This window comes from Papio anubis, chromosome 19 (assembly GCF_008728515.1).
Source record: "Papio anubis isolate 15944 chromosome 19, Panubis1.0, whole genome shotgun sequence".
Taxonomy (NCBI): domain Eukaryota; kingdom Metazoa; phylum Chordata; class Mammalia; order Primates; family Cercopithecidae; genus Papio; species Papio anubis.
The window spans coordinates 56719453-56736319 of record NC_044994.1 but is presented as its reverse complement, the minus strand read 5'-3'; the positions used below and the strand labels follow the sequence as shown (position 1 = coordinate 56736319).

The window sequence follows — 16867 nt, the reverse complement described above, 5'->3', positions numbered from 1 at the left end:
ACAACAGATGCTGAAGATGTGGAGAAATAGGAATGCTTTTACACTGTTGGTGGGAGTGTAAATTAGTTCAACCATTGTGGAAGACAGTGTGGCGATTCCTCAAGGATCTAGAACTAGAAATACCATTTGATCCAGCCATCCCATTACTGGGTATATACCCAAAGGATTATAAATCATGCTGCTATAAAGACACATGCACATGTATATTTATTGTGGCACTATTCACAATAGCAAAGACTTGGAACCAACCCAAATGTCCATCAATGATAGACTGGATTAAGAAAATGTGGCACATATACACCATGGAAAAGTATGCAGCCATAAAAAAACAATGAGTTCGTGTCCTTTGCAGGGACATGGATGAAGCTGGAAACCATCATTCTCAGCAAATTATCACAAAGACAGAAAAGCAAACAGCACTCATAGGTGGGAAATGAACAATGAGAACACTTGGACACAGGGCAGGGACATCACACACCAGTGCCTGTGGGGGGTCTGGGGGGGGGAAGAATGGCATTAGGAGAAATACCTAATGTAAATGACGAGTTGGTGGGTGCAGCAAACCAACATGGCTCATGTATACCTATGTATCAAACCCGCACATTGTGCGCTCGTACCCTAGAACTTAAAGTACAATAATAATAAAAAAGAAATAACCCAAATGTCCATCAAAAACAGAATGGATAAATGGATTGTGGTATATTAGTATAATGGAATACAGACCAATAAAAACTAAAAGAACCACAGCTATAAGTTCTTCTAGTTTTTGACGTGGACAATTCCCACAAATAATGTATTAAAGGAGCAAGTCACAGAGTAATGCAGTATTATTCCATACACATAAAGTTCAAAACCAGGCTAAACTAAATCATTCTTGATGCGTGTGTACGTAGTGAAACTGTCAAGAAAAGCAATGTCGTTATTACCATGAAACTCAGGAAGGTGCGGATACAGAGGGGAAGGAAGCGGATGCGATGAGGGAGGAGGGTGTCATCAGTAGGGAAACAGGCAGGGCCTCCATCGATGACAATATTCCAGTTATTAAACTGGGTGATGGGTTGTACTGCTGTTCTTTATAATTTAATACACATTTTAAATGTTCTTTTGTATTTATTCCATAGGTAATAAAACTTATTAAAACCACATATCAAAAAAATAAAAAATAAATAAATAATAAAAGCTGGGCAGGCATTCCATGGGTGGTGAAATGGGGGATGCAAATAATAGGCTGAGGAATTAGCAGGTGCCAAGAATGTGGCAGGAAGACAAAGGGCATGGTTTGTGCGGTGTCCCTGGGGTGGGTTTCCATGGTTTCCTGTGAGCCACGTGGTAGTGAGATAGGATGGACCCTTATGCCACATTTAGGAGTTTGAACTTGAGATTATGGTCTGGAAAGCCATGCATGGTTTTTAAACAAACGTCTCATATGAGTGCATTAGGGCTTTAGAAAGACGATCCGGCTCAGCATTCGGTCTGAAAAGAGGCTGGGGAGCTGGCAGGTAGGCCACCACCATGGGCCGGGGACTGCTGGGGATTGTCTGTAATAGAGAAGTGGGGGCTGGAATTGCCAGGCGGAGTGACAGCTCACACAGGGATACAGCGCAGGAGGGTCAAGTCCCGAGGCGCCTAGCTGTTATAAATTCATACTTAGGGTGGGTCATGAACCATTGGAATTTTATATGAGGAGTCAGGCTGGAATGGGGAATATGACTTGTTCCATTTGAGATGTGTGGAACACACCATACCAGGTAAACCTGTCACAAAGACAGCCAAGGATGTTTGTAAACACAGTTAGGGACTGGGGATGAGTAGACTGTCTAGAGCCAGAGACCTGGGGCCACCAGCTTCCCGATTCCGAGAGGTACCATGAAAATGGATGAAACTACGCAGAATATCTAGTGGAGGCACAAGAGAAGAAATCCACCTATTTCTGGGGCATTTCAAATATATGGAGGTAGTAAAAGGAAGAGACACAGGAGGGCGACGGAGAGAGAGAGCCCGCGTGCGAAAGGGAGACTTCGACCCAGCCATCAGGACGTGCTGGCAGAACTGGGGAGACGAGTCTGCCCCTTCGAGGGGACCCAGGGAAGGGGGCGCGGTCTACGCAGAGCCCGAGGCAGGGAAGCCGGAGGGGCCCGGAGAGCAGCCCGGAGAGCAGCCCTGGGTGAGGCCTTTTGGAATGCGGAGGTCTCAGGAGTGGAGCAGCAGCCAGAGGACTGAGAGTGTCTGGAAAGTGAGGAATTGGTTAAAGTAATGCCGGTGGGTGGCTGCGACAGAGAGGGGCGTAGGTGAAGAAGCACCCACCCCCCAAATCCCGTTTGAGAGGAAGCCAATGAAGAAGGGAATGTGAGAGATACAGAAAAATGAAGGCAGGGATGGAAAGAACGGAGGGAGGGGACAGGGAGGGGAGGAGAAGGTGCAACCAGTAGGCTGTAAGCACAGGAGCAGGCGTGGGTGCCAGGGGAGCAGGGACTCGGCGCCTCCTCGATCTACCCCAGGCGCCCCGGAAATTCCAGGCCCGGGCGTCTGCACTCCCCGAGCCTCCTCCGCAGCCGCGGCTCCTCCCAGTCGCCCTACCCGGGCTCGCGCCCGAGCTTCCGGCGCTTCCACACCCACTGCTCGCGTCACCCGCCGCTCCCACCAGGCAGCAAATCGCAGGCGGAGAAACAGACGCTTCCTCTTTAGGGGCAGCTTCCGAGTCAGGGAGGGTCTGCGCGCTCCTGCTCTCTGAGCCCGGCCCTCGGCCTGGGCCGGGTCTCTCGGTGGGGCTCGGGACCCCGGCTGGTGCCAGGGCGACCCCCACAGCCCCGCGACTCTTTCCCGGCCGCCTCCCACCGTCATTCCCCTACTTCCTGCCCGCCTTTGCCTCGCTCTGAGTCCTGCTTTGGCCTTCCTCTCTCCCGCCTCTCTTCCGCGCTCCAGGGAAGAGGTGGCCGCCGCGGGGATCTGGGCACCTGCGTGCCTGCCCCGCCTGGTACCTGGGAGAGGCCCCCACCTCCTGCTGCTGCTGCTGCCGCCGTTGCTGCCGCTGCTGCCGCTGCTGCTGCTGCTTCGAGTATTCCTCCTTTGTAGATGCTTCACGTCCGCCTTGATTGAGGGCAAGGCTTCCGGCAGATGACTCAGAACCGTTCGATTGCGCTGGCCTGTGCAATCCCTGATTCTTTGGGCCTGTGTGGATGTCTGCGGGCACCGGAGAGAGGGCCGGTGACTGGTCCTTGGAGGGTGGTTGTGGAAGGCTTTGCTCAACAGGAGATTGGTTTGTTTTTCTGGATTAGTATGTTCAGTACCCGTGTGTCGGGTGTGTGCGTGCAAGAGCACTCTCAAAGTGAGGACTTGACTTTGAAAATTAACTAAAGGCAAAATCAGAAGTTAAAGTTGCTAAAGTCAGCAGTTTCCAAGCTGTTCTGGCGTGACACCCATCAACACAAGTTTCCACACGCATCCCCAATGGATCGCTATGAATTTATACGTAATAATGTGCTCAATACTAATGTATTCTAAATGCTATAAAACATATAAACAAATTTAAATTTGGATTGACAGCAATCATGGGGGAAAAGGTCTCAGGAAATGGACTGATTTAAATGGAATAAAGACAGCATTGGTTGTACTTACTAAACCTTGACATTTGATTTTCAGTACCTATACTAATCACTCAAAGATATTTGATTGGAATCTAATTAGTAAAAATCTGTCCTCTTGAAACCAGTTTTTAAAAATAATTTAATTTTTGGCCAGGCGCAGTGGCTCACGCCTGTAATCCCAGCACTTTGGGAGGCCGAGACGGGCGGATCATGAGGTCAGGAGATTGAGACCATCCTGGCTAACAGGGTGAAACCCCCTCTCTACTAAAAATACAAAAAATTAGCTGGGCGTGGTGGTGGGCGCTTGTAGTCCCAGCTACTGGGGAGGCTGAGGCAGGAGTATGCCGTGAACCCGGGAGGCGGAGCTTGCAGTGAGCCGAGATCGCGTCACTGCACTCCAGCCTGGGCGACAGAGCAAGACTCCGTCTCAAAAAAATAATAATTTAATTTTTATATGTCAACAGTTTGAAGCCCACCGAAACTATTCTTTTTGTTTGGAAGATTTTTATGAAGGTTAGAAACCTACATTTCCAAATTTTTAAAGTTTTCTTATATGAGAATTTTAACATTTTTAAACAACAAAATCATACAATTATGGAAAAGTACCCCAGGAGGGGTTCTCAAAACGATGACCCCAGGCTCTTTCAAAAAGCAGTTCATTTCTCATTCATGGAAAAGATGCACATTTACCTGAAAGGCATTCAATTGTATTTTTTTCAAAAACGTTTGCTAGGTATTCTACTGACAGCCTCTTATCTCAGAAAAGGTCAGCATAGGAGGGAACAGTAGCCTTTCACAAAAGAAAAAAAAAATGCAAATGTGTAATTAATTCCTTTTTTTAAAGTACAATTGTTGTAAATGATGAGTTGATGGGTGCAGCAAACCAACATGGCACATGTATACCTATGTAACAAACCTGCACGCTGTACACATGTACCCTAGAACTTAAAGTGTATATATATATACGTACACTTGTATGAGATAACAAGAAAGTCAGCATTTTTCAAAAGACTGATGGCTGCTTTCCTGCTTATTACAAAGTATTATAAAAGTTCTGCTATTTAACATCCTAGGTTTTTGTTTTTTAAAACTGCAGTGATACCATCTGGTGGCAAGCATTCCTCGCAATATCTTGCTGAAAGCGAACGCACAAGAAGGCTACTCTCAATCCTATTTTGGACGAAACAGTGCTCCTCAGTGTCTCGGTAGAGGTTCAAAGAGCCAAGTTTTGGTTCAAACCCAGTTATCCCAGATCCCAAAGTCTGTGCTGTTCTGCTTCCAGAGAGGAACTGGGCAGGCTAAACAGGAATCAGAGATAGACATGGACACTCAAGTTGAGAGCCTTACAGAACAATGTTGAAAAGTAATCTTTGCCACTTCAGGTTTCTATTAGACCCCTACTTTCCAGAGGGTTCTTACTCTGTAAAATCTTTCAAAAATCTCAGCCCTAACGCATCTTGGACTGAACATGATTAGGATAAAAAGTAGACAGGGACTATTTCCCAGGGTCTCAGGCAAATGGTGGTGAAGGGAAGGTCTTAATCTGAAACATCCATACCACCAGGGTTTCCACTCCAATCCCACCATGGAGGAGTGGCCAACTGTCCCCTTGACTAGATTTAGCTTATCCTAACCCTCTGTTTTAAGGAAGGAAGTAGACCTCCTCCTTCCTTCTTCCCAGGACATAAGTGCATGAGTAACTTTCGTTCCTACATCCTTCATCTCTTTACTATTTTGCAAAGTCTTAGCACGTAAATATGCTCAGTATCTCACATACTAAAAACAAACGTGCTTTCTTTACCTTTTATACCTTGTAGCTACCACCCAGCTTTTTCATTTTTCCATTCACAGTCAATTTCTTCATAAAAAGTGTACCTATAGGCTGTTGTCCTTTTTTCACCGTTAATTGACTTTTGACTCCACTGCAGTTAGACATCCACCCAAACATTCTCTGAAATTGCTCCTGAAAGGGATACTAATCATCTTCTAATTGCCTTGGCCAAAAGATACATCCCAGGTCTTATTTGATTTTGTTTGTTGGCGACATTTAGTCCTTTCCTCTTTGACCTTCCCAGGATGTCCAGCGCACCCTTCCCTTCTTTCCTGACTCTTTCGCTTGGTGTCCTGATTCCTTTCCTGCCATTCTAAGCCCTCTTCTTTTCACTATAATATGATCTTGTATGACCTCCACTATATCCATAGGTTCATGTTTCCACTTTTAACTTACTTCTTCAAAATCTCTAACCTGTCTCGAGCCGTAGATGTTACCTGTATACTACTGGATATCTCTCCAAAACCTGTTTCCCTCCCCACTTCTTTTAACTAAATGATCAAAAGTCCTGTTATTTCTATCACTTTTGTGTTCCTCCCATCCATACTCTCTCTCTCACCTCCATCATATCTCATGTCTCTCCTAAACAATTAATTTTCCTACCTACAGTTCTGATCCATGCCAACCTATTGCCTACGCTGAAGTTCAGGTAAACATTCCAATTCTAATTATTTTATACCTCAGTTTAAAATCCTTTATAACATCCTCTTATCCAAAAAGATAAATTACAAACTATTGAGCAAGGAGTGTAAGCCTCTTAATGTCTTGATTTCTCCCTTCTTTTCTTTAGAGCCATAGCAAATGATTTACATTCCTTCATATCCTCTATTCATATACATGGGGTTCCTGGCATGCAAGCTTGTCTTTCAAAATTCAGTTCAAATAATGTCTCCTGCAGGAAGCTTTCGCAGCGCTCTTCAGTTTGGGAATTCTGCTTTTAAATATCCACATTCCTCTCTGCACCCCAAACCAATTAAGTCAAGATCTCCTGGGGGAGGGAACCAGGCCACAGTATTTTGTAAAACTCGCTCAGTGATTTCCCTGTGGAATCCTAAAAGTAACTGTTCCCAAGAACTCTCCTCAGTAAGTCTTGGTGCAGGATTCGCCCCCATCTTTTCTCCATGACTTTGAAACCCCTCTCTCTAGTGGCTACAGACTCACATTTGAACTGTGCCCAAACTTACCTGCTCGGCCAGTTGAAAATGCCAAGGTCTCTTCCCCATTGTGCATCAATGTCTCCTTGCTGGTCAGAACTAGATCCAAACTTTGGGCCCCACTTGGTCCATCCACTCCTTTTCCTCTTTGACCAGCAAAACAAATTAAATGATGAAAAATGCTTGTCTCCTCTGTGAAACTTCCAGCAAATGTCTGGTGGTTTGAAGTCCTTTACAAAGGATATAATTTGACCCCTGGGAGTTTGGTTGTAAACACAGATATATCCCATGTAGGAAACACAGTGCATGCAGGTGCAAAGAGGCACAAGATAGCACCATGAAAACCATGACGTATCCAGGCCTGCAGTGGTTCAGATAGTGTGGATGAGGCACTGCAAGAGAGTGTCTGATGTGTCCACAGGGCCATGTCATGAAGGGCCATGTGGACTCTCTTGGTGGGGTTTCTTCGTTCCCTTGTGGACTATGGGAAAACACAAAAGGAGTTTAAGCTGGGGAGAAACATTGTCATATTTATATTTACGAAGGTCCCTCTGGCTGCATTATGGAGTATATTGTAGGAGGGTACCATTGCCTGCAGTGAGATGTTAGGGACACAGCATGGGTGAGAGTTGAGGAAAGCTGAAATGAAGCGGAGGCAGGAGAAATGGACAGGAGGACATGGCCTTGAGGAATTTCCAGGACATAAATTTGGCATCACTTCTTGGACCATGAAAGGAAGAGGGAGCAGGAAGAATCAAAGATGAATCTAAGAATGAACAAACCTAATTTTTGGAATAACGCAATGAAATGTGGAACTGGTCTGTTCTCCTAGTTAAGGAATTTGTCTGCAAGTCTATATTCATGAAGATTAATTGTATTTATTTTCTGAGTACGGACAATTTAAATGCTGGTCCCTAAAGGGAAACCTCTCTCTCAGAGTACCTGAAGCCCAATTTCAGAGTGAGCCTGAACAGGCTCCCCACTCATGAAGCTTTCCCCCGGCCCACTGGGGAGGCGACAGGTAACTGATAATGTTCCAGAGTATATAATTCAGTGCCTCAGAAACTGTCCTCAGTCTCATCTTCTGTCTTCTTGCCTCATACCTAACTTCACATCTCTTCAGTTGGTACTGGGGAGTATCTGCTGGTTCTCAACTCCTGACTCAACCTTGACCTAGTTTTGTCTGACTCCCTTGGCTCCTGATTTTGTGGACCCCAGGAAGGGCACAGTCCCAGGCTAGTCTCAGGTTGAGCTACCAGTGCCTCCAAATTAGACTTCCACTTGTCAGGAGGAAAGTAGAGTCCAGGCATAACTGGAGCTTCCTAGGGTGGTTTGAGATCTCTGTACTCCTTGTTATGAAATGAACAAATACTCCACCTTGAAGAGTCTCACGGGGCGGGGCACAGTGGCTCATGCCTGTAATCCCAGCACTTTGGGAGGCTGAAGCAGGCGGATCACCTGAGGTCAGGAGTTCCAGACCAGCCTGGCCAACATGGTGAAACCCCATTTCTACTAAAAAATGCAAAAACTAGCCAGGTGTGGTGACAGGTGTCTGTGATCCCAGCTACTAGGAGGCTCTGAAGAAGGAGAACTGCTTGAACCTCAGGAGGTTGCAGTAAGCTGAGATCGCACCACTTCACTCCAGCCTGAGAAACAGAACGAGACTCTGTCTCAAAAAAAAAAAAAAAAAAAGAGTCTCACCGGAATTCCAATATATCCTTCAGTGACTGACCATATACTCCAGCAACAGTTAGTTACTTCATATATGCCGTCCACACCTCTCAATCTTCCATGAGATTCCCAGCAAGCGTCCCTGGTTTTGAGAAAGTGTAAAAAAAAACAGCAACAAAAACAAAGCACACTTGCTTCAGCTAATTAATGCTAAAGGAACAAAGATAGCATCATAAAATGTAAGCATTTGAAGGAACCATATTGTTGACGCTGTTCCTTATATTTTGCAGGGGAGGATGTGAAACAGAGGTAGTTTGTGTGATTTGCCCAGAGTCCCATGAAGAATTCATGGAAGAACTGAGACTACAGTTGGTATGACCACATTCCCAGAGAACTGCTTTTTCCGCCACACCCTGCAGTAATAATATTGTCACAAGACAATTGGACGGTGTTTCACATATTCAGTGATGGAAGAAGAGTTTAATTGAAATGAATAAATGTCAGGAAAAATTAATTCGATTGTGATAACACTTAAGGAATGGAGTGTTCACTCTCTAGGAAAAGTTGGACTAAATGATGAAGTGGAGTGTCCCTGTATGTGATCTGTGGTGTTATTTTGCTGTAGGTAAATTCCTATTTTTAACTTCAAATGTGCTCTGACTGCATTAGTGCCAATTTTTTTGAGACCGGTGTACCTATCCTATTGGGTACATTCAATTGACACAAATACATACTCTTTTCAGTTCTCCCACCACTTCTCTCTATTCAAACAACTAAAACCTTCTTGAATATTATTTGGTTAGTCCTTTGAGTTAATGAATCATTTTACAGGATCTGCGTCAGACAAATTAGTACTGCTTACTAACAGCACAATCCTAAATTCAAAAGACTACTGAGTTATCAAGTGGATGTCTAGATCATCCAAAATATACTGGCTGTGGTTTGGGTATGGATTTTTGTCCCCACCAAAACCCACACTGCGATTTAGTTCCTGGTGTGCCAGTGTTCTACTTAGGGAGAGGTGTCTGCGTCATATAGGTGGATTCCTTGTGAAAGCCTTGGTCCTGTTCTCCTGGTAGTCAGTGAGGTAGAATTAGCTCTCATGGAATGGATTAGTTCCTCCAAGAGTGGGTTGTTATAAAGTAAGCTTTCTCCCCGTGTTTGGTCCCTCTTCGCATGTACCTGCATCCCCTTTGACGTCTTCCTCGTTGAACCTGCAGGTTCACTGCAACCTCCGCCTCCCAAGGTTCAATGTCTTTTAACACAGCACAAAAGCCCTCTCCAGAAGCCTGGGGATGCCAGCGCCATACCTCTTGTATAGTCTGCAGAACATGAGCCAAACAAGCCTCCTTTCTGTATAAACTACCCAGCCTCAGGTATTCCTGTATAGCAACGCAAAACAGACTAACACAATGCTTATATTAAAATGTCTAGATTGTTACCAAGACAAATGTAAGCAATGAAACATACATGTTGTAGAGCATCTGCTGACCAAGGGTATGGAGAACCCAGTGGACCTTAATGTGAAAAGCATTACATTAATATGCCTGGTATTGTATTTCAAGGAACTTATAAAAGAAAAAAGTCTTCTGATATGGCATTGCCTGGAAACTGCCATTAGTCCCTCATTAGTGAATTGTCAGTCTCTCCGTTAATTTGAAGGAGGTTAAGGGGAAGTATTAAGTAACAGAGTTTGGAGGCAATTAGAAAGGTCTCTTTGGTTTCTAAATGTATCTTTTTGTGCTTTGACTGAATGTGTTGCAGATAGGAAAGTTGAATGGGAGATATCTTGATATCCTCTCAGATTTTAGCTTATCAATAGTTACTATTGATTGTTGAAACAGTGTGAGTTCATGCCACTTGTTCTAGTGTCCTGTCTGGTTCAGGATTAATCTTAGAATTTTCAGTTTTTAGTGGAGTAGTTTTTCTAATATCTGCATTCCCTCAAGCCAGAATGTGTTTGGTAGACCCGCACTGTGGACTTCAAGCTTCTGCCACACTCTTTCATAATAGTATGAAAGATGTTTATTCAGTTATATTAGGCAGTGTTCACTCTGCAAACAGAAACTACATCAGAGATTTGAAGAGAAGAGAATTAATATAAAGAATTAGTAAGTAATAGATTTTTTAAAAAACACTGTAATGGGAGCAGATATAGAAGGTACAAAAGAGGAATGGTCATTTCATGTCTTGGGGTAAGTGGAAAAAAAAAGAGCTAGAGACTTAGGAAAAGACATATGTTATGGACTGTATTATGTCCTCACAAAATTTTTATGTAAAAGCCCTAACCCCTAAGATGATAGTATCTGGAGATAGGGCCTTTGGGAGTTGGTTGGGGTAAAATAAAGTCAGGAGGGTTGGGCCCTCTTGAAGGAATTGGTGGCATTAAAAGAAGAAGAAGAGAGAAATTGCTGTCCCTGTCATGTGAACATAGTTAGAAGGTGGCCTTCTGCAAGCCAGGAATAGAACCCTCATCAGAAACCAAATCTCCTAGCATCTGATCTTGGACTTCCCAGCCTCCAAAACTCTGAGAAATGCCAGTTGCTTAAACTGCCCAGTCTATGGTATTTTATTTTTATTTTTATTTTCTGAGACAGTGTCTCACTCTGTTGCCCAAGCTGGAGTGCAGTGGCATGATCTTGGTTCACTGCAACCTCTGTCTCCTCGGTTCACGCGATTCTCCTGGCTCAGCCTCCTGAGTAGCTGGGACTATAGGCAGGTGCCACCATGCCCAGTTAATTTTTTTGTTTTTGTTTTCATTTTTGTATTTTTAGTAGAGACGGGGTTTCACCATGTTGGCCAGATGGTCTCTTAACTCCTGACCTCAGGTGATCTGCCCACCTTGGCCTCCCAAAGTGCTGGGATTACACGCATGAGCCACCACACCCAGACTATGGTATTTTATTATACCCATGACTAACGTGACTGAATGTCCCAGGGCTGATATTCAGAGTTCCTTGAAGGTGTGGCTGCCACAGGAACATGCAGTCTGCAGTGGCTATGCAACTTGCCAGATGGCCAAAGCTGGCTTACAAGAAGCCATCTGCCCTTGCTGGAGGGTGTGGGCAGGCTGTGGCTGGTCCGTAGAAGCAAATGCCTGGTAGGAAATATAGTTGCCAGAAGCTGCATCTTGACCAAAGGCAGAAATGACCACTGTGTGGAGAAAGCATGCCCTGAGAATGTGGCTACAGATGACCAAGTGGGCTGCTGGGTGCCTACACTGAATAATCCTAAGATCAGAATCCAGAAAGTGCGTTTCTACTGCTATCTTCTTACAGTGTCTCTTCAGCTCCCTCTACTGGCAAAGCCGAACACTGGGCCAGTCAGTCAAGTTCATGTTGTAGGATCCAGGTTTACTACCATAAAGTCCACAAAGGTAGATTTAGAGCTGATAAACAATAAATTGATACCTGGCACAGCAATGGAGTTATCAGGCAAACCTGTCATTAGATTTGGGATGATAACTAGTGAATTTGTCTCTGTTCCGGATCCTCTCCAGAATCCTTCAAGGACAATATGTAAGGAATTCACTGATAAAACATTGTATGCTTGGTCACAAGTAGCTAGAGAAAGCAAACTACTTCCGACCTAGCACGGTGGCTCACGTCTGTAATCCCAGCACTTTGGGAGGCTAAGGCAGGTGGATCACGAGGACAGGAGTTCAAGACTAGTATAGGTGGGAGAAGAATTTTATGCTGCTTTCCCCAACGGCCACTAGATATGCCAATCAGGTGTGCATGGTCCATGCTATGACCTGTGAGTATCAGATTAACGTCAGCTTGTGCAGCAAGCCCACAGGACTGGAGACCTCCCTCCAGTCCTCTGCCCCCTCCATCTCCTTCAACACAGAAGCTTCAGGTCAGGAAAGGAAAGGCCATCTTTCACATGCCGAAGAGCATCAGCTTCTTGAGGGGTGCCTCATGCGGGTACAGCCTGCATCTTCTCAGTCTCTAAACCATCCCCTGCTGTGGACCTCTCCTTTGCAGTTGTGGCCCTGCAGCCCTCTTTGAGAAGAGGGATGCAAGAGCCTTAGAGTTCCCATTTATTGATGCATAGGAGGAGTGAAGGCTCTCAGGACCTCCATTCAGGACTCCTGGAGGGGGTAGCAATGCTTCCAGAGTTCATAGCACCCAGATGCACCTGACCTTAGGTCTGTATCCCGGGATGCTCATCCCTGGGTCCAGGATGATGTGCTTTTGGTGCCGGAAGTTTCCGAGTCCCACTTTTCAGATGGGATAACACAGCCAAAGAAATCAGACTTCATGTTAAAGGGAGACAGGTTACTGGTCCCTACTCTTCCTGCACTATGCTGACAGCTGCCCTTCTGGTAGGAGCTGATATAGGCACGTTTCATGATAACAAGAGGAAGAGATTACCCATGGCTCTTCTGGAGGTACCAGGCTTGTTTGAGTAATTTTCCGGTTTTTGGCATTACCAGACATTGGATCCACATTCTACTTCATTGCTAGCTACAAGAACTTGTTCGAGTTACTTCTGAGTCTCAGATTCCTCATGGGTTTATTATCCCTGAGGATTAAATAATCTATGTAAAATGTCCAATGCAAAGAAGGTATTCAGTAAACATCTCTGAAGAGGTGAGATAAACTTTTTTCCCTAGAATTCAATTCTAAATGGAACTCACTTTGTGGATCCTTACAAGAAACACTACATAGTGTAAAGGAAATGTCTTAGTGCAATTTCACAAAAGACATGGAGTTATTATTTGGGAGGCTGGACCTTTTGCTATAGTTGTTTTGATCATCTCATATTCACCTTGTTGGTGAAGGAGGGATCTCCCCCACTAAATAGTAGGAGACAACCAGACACATAGCATGAGACACTGGACAGATGAAACTGGCAGCAGTTTATTAGTCACATCTGCTAAGAGCCCAAGGAGGGAGGTCACCGCATGCCATGCAGGGTCACAGGAGAGTTGCATTTGGGAAAAGAGTGAACCAGCAGGGGCTGTGGAAGGCAGGCTTTGCACTAACAAGAGGAAGAGGCGATTCCTGGTTCCTCCAGATGTGACAGGCTTGTTTGAATAATTTTCCAGGCTGGAGGGCAGTGAGCCAGGTTGAGACCCAGGTGGGGTAGCACTGACTGGCCGATAGGGGAACTCAGAGGGGAAGGAGGCTTCCTGCTCAGTGGGTGAACAGGGTGCACATATCTGACAAAAGCAGGGGACTGCGTGGCCAGGCCTCTGAGGCCCTGAGAAGCCCATAGATGTCAAGGCAGCACATAGGATTTCAGGTCTTACAAGACAGAAATAAAATATTGAGTGATAACTCTTCAAAGAGAATATGACAAACATAATTTTACAAAATGCTTTAGGAACAATGTGCATATTGTTATCTCTATGTTTTATGATTTACATGGCTAAAGTCTGATTATGTTATATTTCTATAACAGATAAAACCATTATCATTCATTTTCATAATTCACTATTGAAATGATTTGATTATCTTCATGCCAGGAAAGAGAAAAAAAAAAACCACCTTCCTATTTGGATAGTTAGAGACTACTCTATTTACACTCCCCACTCCCACCTCTTACTGCACTTGACTGGACTATCCGCAAGGCAGTGCAAAGAGGCATGTGGTTCCCTGAGGAACAGGGCGCCACCCTGTGGCCCCTGGCTGTAACACTCAGAGTCTCTCTGCAGTGGGAGAATCACATGAGCTGATTATTCCCCACGTTTCAGAGCTCTTTCCAAGTCCAAGTGTTGGGCAGAGGAGGAAGAGGAATGAGAGTAGCAAACCCGGCAACCTCCGATACTCCCGCTTTCCTCTCTCAGCCCACATACAACGTGGATGTTTCCTTATAATCCTCAGTCCAATTCTCTCCTTGAAGCTAGCTAGCTGGCTTTGGTGCAAAGGGAAAAGTGGGCCAGTTATGGAAAGAAAATATGGGTTGTGTCAGTGAAGTTCTGAGGGCTCAGGGTCTTTCTGGCTGCAAGGGGGTTGATGGAATAAGTCTTTTTAGCTGTGCCCTAGAAAACAATATAACCCTCCCTATTCAATCTAAATCATCAGTGTGTTCCCTTATCACTGATCACAGCAGTTGCATTTCAAGCCTGTAACACAAATGGCCACAGAAAGCTTAACGTCCTTTTCAAAAAATATTTCAAATATAGAACGACATGTGATGTTTACCCGTGAAGCTGTCTCAGACTACATTACTGTGAACAGAACATGTACAATCATCTCTGCCTCCTGATAGCAAGTGTAAATTTTCAGAGAAAGTGGATAGTTGTACATTTGAATAGGCTTGTGACCCACTGATCCCTGTGAATGCAAACTATGATTAAAACAGAAACACCCGGGAAACTGGACTGAATTCTCACTGGTCTCGGTTAACTGCTCTCTCACCCTCTGTGCCAGCTTCTGAAGAGCTGGAATAGAGGTCGCTTCTGAAAATGTCTTTCTTTCTCTTTCTTTCTTTCTTTCTTTCTTTCTTTCTTTCTTTCTTTCTTTCTTTCTTTCTTTCTTTCTTTCTTTCTTTCTTTCTTTCTTTCTTTCTTTCTTTCTTTTCTTTCTTTCTTTTTTTTTCTTTCTTTCTTTCTTTCTCTCTTTCTTTCTCTTTCTTTTCTTTTTTTCTTTCTTTCTCTTTCTTTCCTTCCTTCCTTCTCTTTCTTTCTTTTTTCTTTCTTTCTCTCTTTCTCTCTTTCTTTCTTTCTTTCGACAGAGTCTAGCTCTCTCACCCAGGCTAGAGCACAGTGGCACGATCTCAGCTCACTGCAACCTCCACCTGTCAGGTTCAAGTGATTCTCCTGCCTTAGCCTCCCAAGTAGCTGGGACTATAGGCGTGCACCACCATGCCCAGTTAATTTTTGTATTTTTAGTGGACACAGGGTTTCACCATGTTGGCCGGGTTGGTCTCAAACTCCTGGCCACAGATCATCTGCCCATCTTGGCCTCCCAAAGTGCTGGTTACAGGTGTGAGCCACCGTGCTGGGCCACTTCTGAGAACTGCTGAGTCTTGCTCACCATACTTCCTCCCCAGTCTCCATTTCACTTTCTATTGTTCCATTAAAAATGGGCCCATTTGTCAATACTATTGAACAGAGAAGACAGAAAATAATATGTATCTTCTTGTGTTTGGGAAAACAGAAGGATAGCATTCTGTGAGGGTGGCACCATATACAAAGTGAAGAGACAGCAGATGGCTCTAACAGTTGGAATATATTGGTGTGGGCAGTGGGGAGAGGGTAACACCTCATTTCAAGCAGAGGGGTTTGACTAAGTGGTCATTGATACCACCTGCAAAGTGACCACAAAATCCTTGGAGACAAGTTCAGACTCTAGAAAACATTTAACATGCAAACACACACACAAGGGTTCTCAACAAGGAATTTCAAAATTAGATTCCTAACATCTCATGTTTGACTGCTGCAATAATAAAGTCACTTTGGGTCACAGGCACACTATAAAGAGTGGAGGAAATGTAGGTCACTAAGAGAAAAGAGAAGGACTATATCCAATGACTACCTATGTCCTTATGGAGACGAAAACCGGCCACAGAAGAGAATACCATTGGTTTTGCTGTGCTGGATGAAGAAAAGGAAGGGATGGTCTGCACAGAACCTGAGGGAGTAACTGGCACAACATAAAACTATTTCTTCGGTGGTAGCTGCTGCTGCTTCTGTACCTTCCTCATTGACCTCCACAAAGGACTTGTGCGTGACCTTGGACAAGTACAGATCCTTCTTAGATGACATTCCTGAGAGGTCTGCCCTGTCCTGTTCAAAGGCATCGACCATGCCCATACTGCGAAGGACATCCTCCATGTTGTAAGTTTCCTCTAGTTTAAATCTAGGAAGGAAAACTTCCATCTCTCGTTCATGCATCTTGTCTGGGTTTGTCCATTCTATGAATCTCTCATAAGAAAGTTTTTTCTCCACCTAGAAGAAGAGTGTTGGATGTTTTAGGGTCTAGATCAGTGTTACCCAATACAGTTTTCTGCTATGATGTTAACGATGTATGGCCATGCTGCCAAATGTGATAGCCATGAGCCAAATATGGCTATGGAGCACTAGAAGTGTGTGTAGTATAAAGGAAGCCTTGATTTTTTAAAATGTTATTTAATTTTAACTAATGTAAATGTAAATAGTTATAGGTGGCTAGTGGCTACCATATTGGACTGCACACATCTGGATGACAGCACAGTAATGCTAAACCATTCAAATATGAATTGATTTTATATTTCTGTGCTTTGACTCTTCATTTCCAGAAACTTAGTCAAACCATTTCCCTGAGGCAGAATCTTACAGTTTGGCTGCATTTGTATAAGAAGAGCTGTTCTTACAAAGTTTGGTGTTGTAGCTTAACAGCAGCATGTTGAGGTAGGACATCTCAGACTTGCCTTTTCTTCCATCCAAACTTTCTTCCAACGAATCCATCATCATTTTCTGTTAATTTAAATTTCCAAATCTCTCTCTCATCTGGCCCTTACTTCATCTCTGCTGCCACTGCCTTCATTCAGGCCCTTGTCATGTCTTGCTTGAAAGGCATAGCAACATCCCTTCTGACCTATCTCTATTATCGATACTTCCAACTCATCTATTGCAGGCAAAAGGAGTAGTTTTCTAGAAACTCAAATTACTCTCCAGCTAAATTTTTCATTGACTC

The 16867-nt window shown here is 44.3% G+C and overlaps 2 protein-coding genes across 13 annotated transcripts in view; both read right to left on the bottom strand.

Moving 5' to 3' along the window:
- SERPINB8 (serpin family B member 8) overlaps window positions 1–6699 on the bottom strand; it is a 40621-nt gene extending 33922 nt beyond the window's left edge. For 4 of the 6 annotated variants that reach the window (XR_002518567.2, XM_021929843.2, XM_009192879.2 and 1 more), the window contains exons 1-2: window positions 6600–6699; window positions 2996–3350 (exon numbers count right to left, since the gene is read on the bottom strand). Coding sequence is in view for 3 of the 6 variants with exons in the window: in XM_021929843.2 (XP_021785535.2) it covers window positions 2996–3350; window positions 6600–6645 (401 nt within the window). In the remaining 3 variants the exon portion in view is untranslated. Of the gene's footprint in view, window positions 1–2978; window positions 3351–6599 lie in introns of those variants that run through there. The other 2 variants (XM_009192881.4, XM_009192882.4) reach the window with 2 other exon arrangements.
- Window positions 6700–6779: 80 nt separating this feature from the next.
- Window positions 6780–16867, bottom strand: part of LOC101001159 (serpin B6-like) — a 52389-nt gene continuing 42301 nt past the window's right edge. For 5 of the 7 annotated variants that reach the window (XM_017951832.3, XM_009192884.4, XM_009192883.4 and 2 more), the window contains one exon: window positions 15736–16140. In XM_017951832.3, coding sequence (XP_017807321.2) covers window positions 15736–16140 — 405 coding nt within the window. Of the gene's footprint in view, window positions 7051–15095; window positions 16141–16867 lie in introns of those variants that run through there. The other 2 variants (XM_031658895.1, XM_021930203.2) reach the window with 2 other exon arrangements.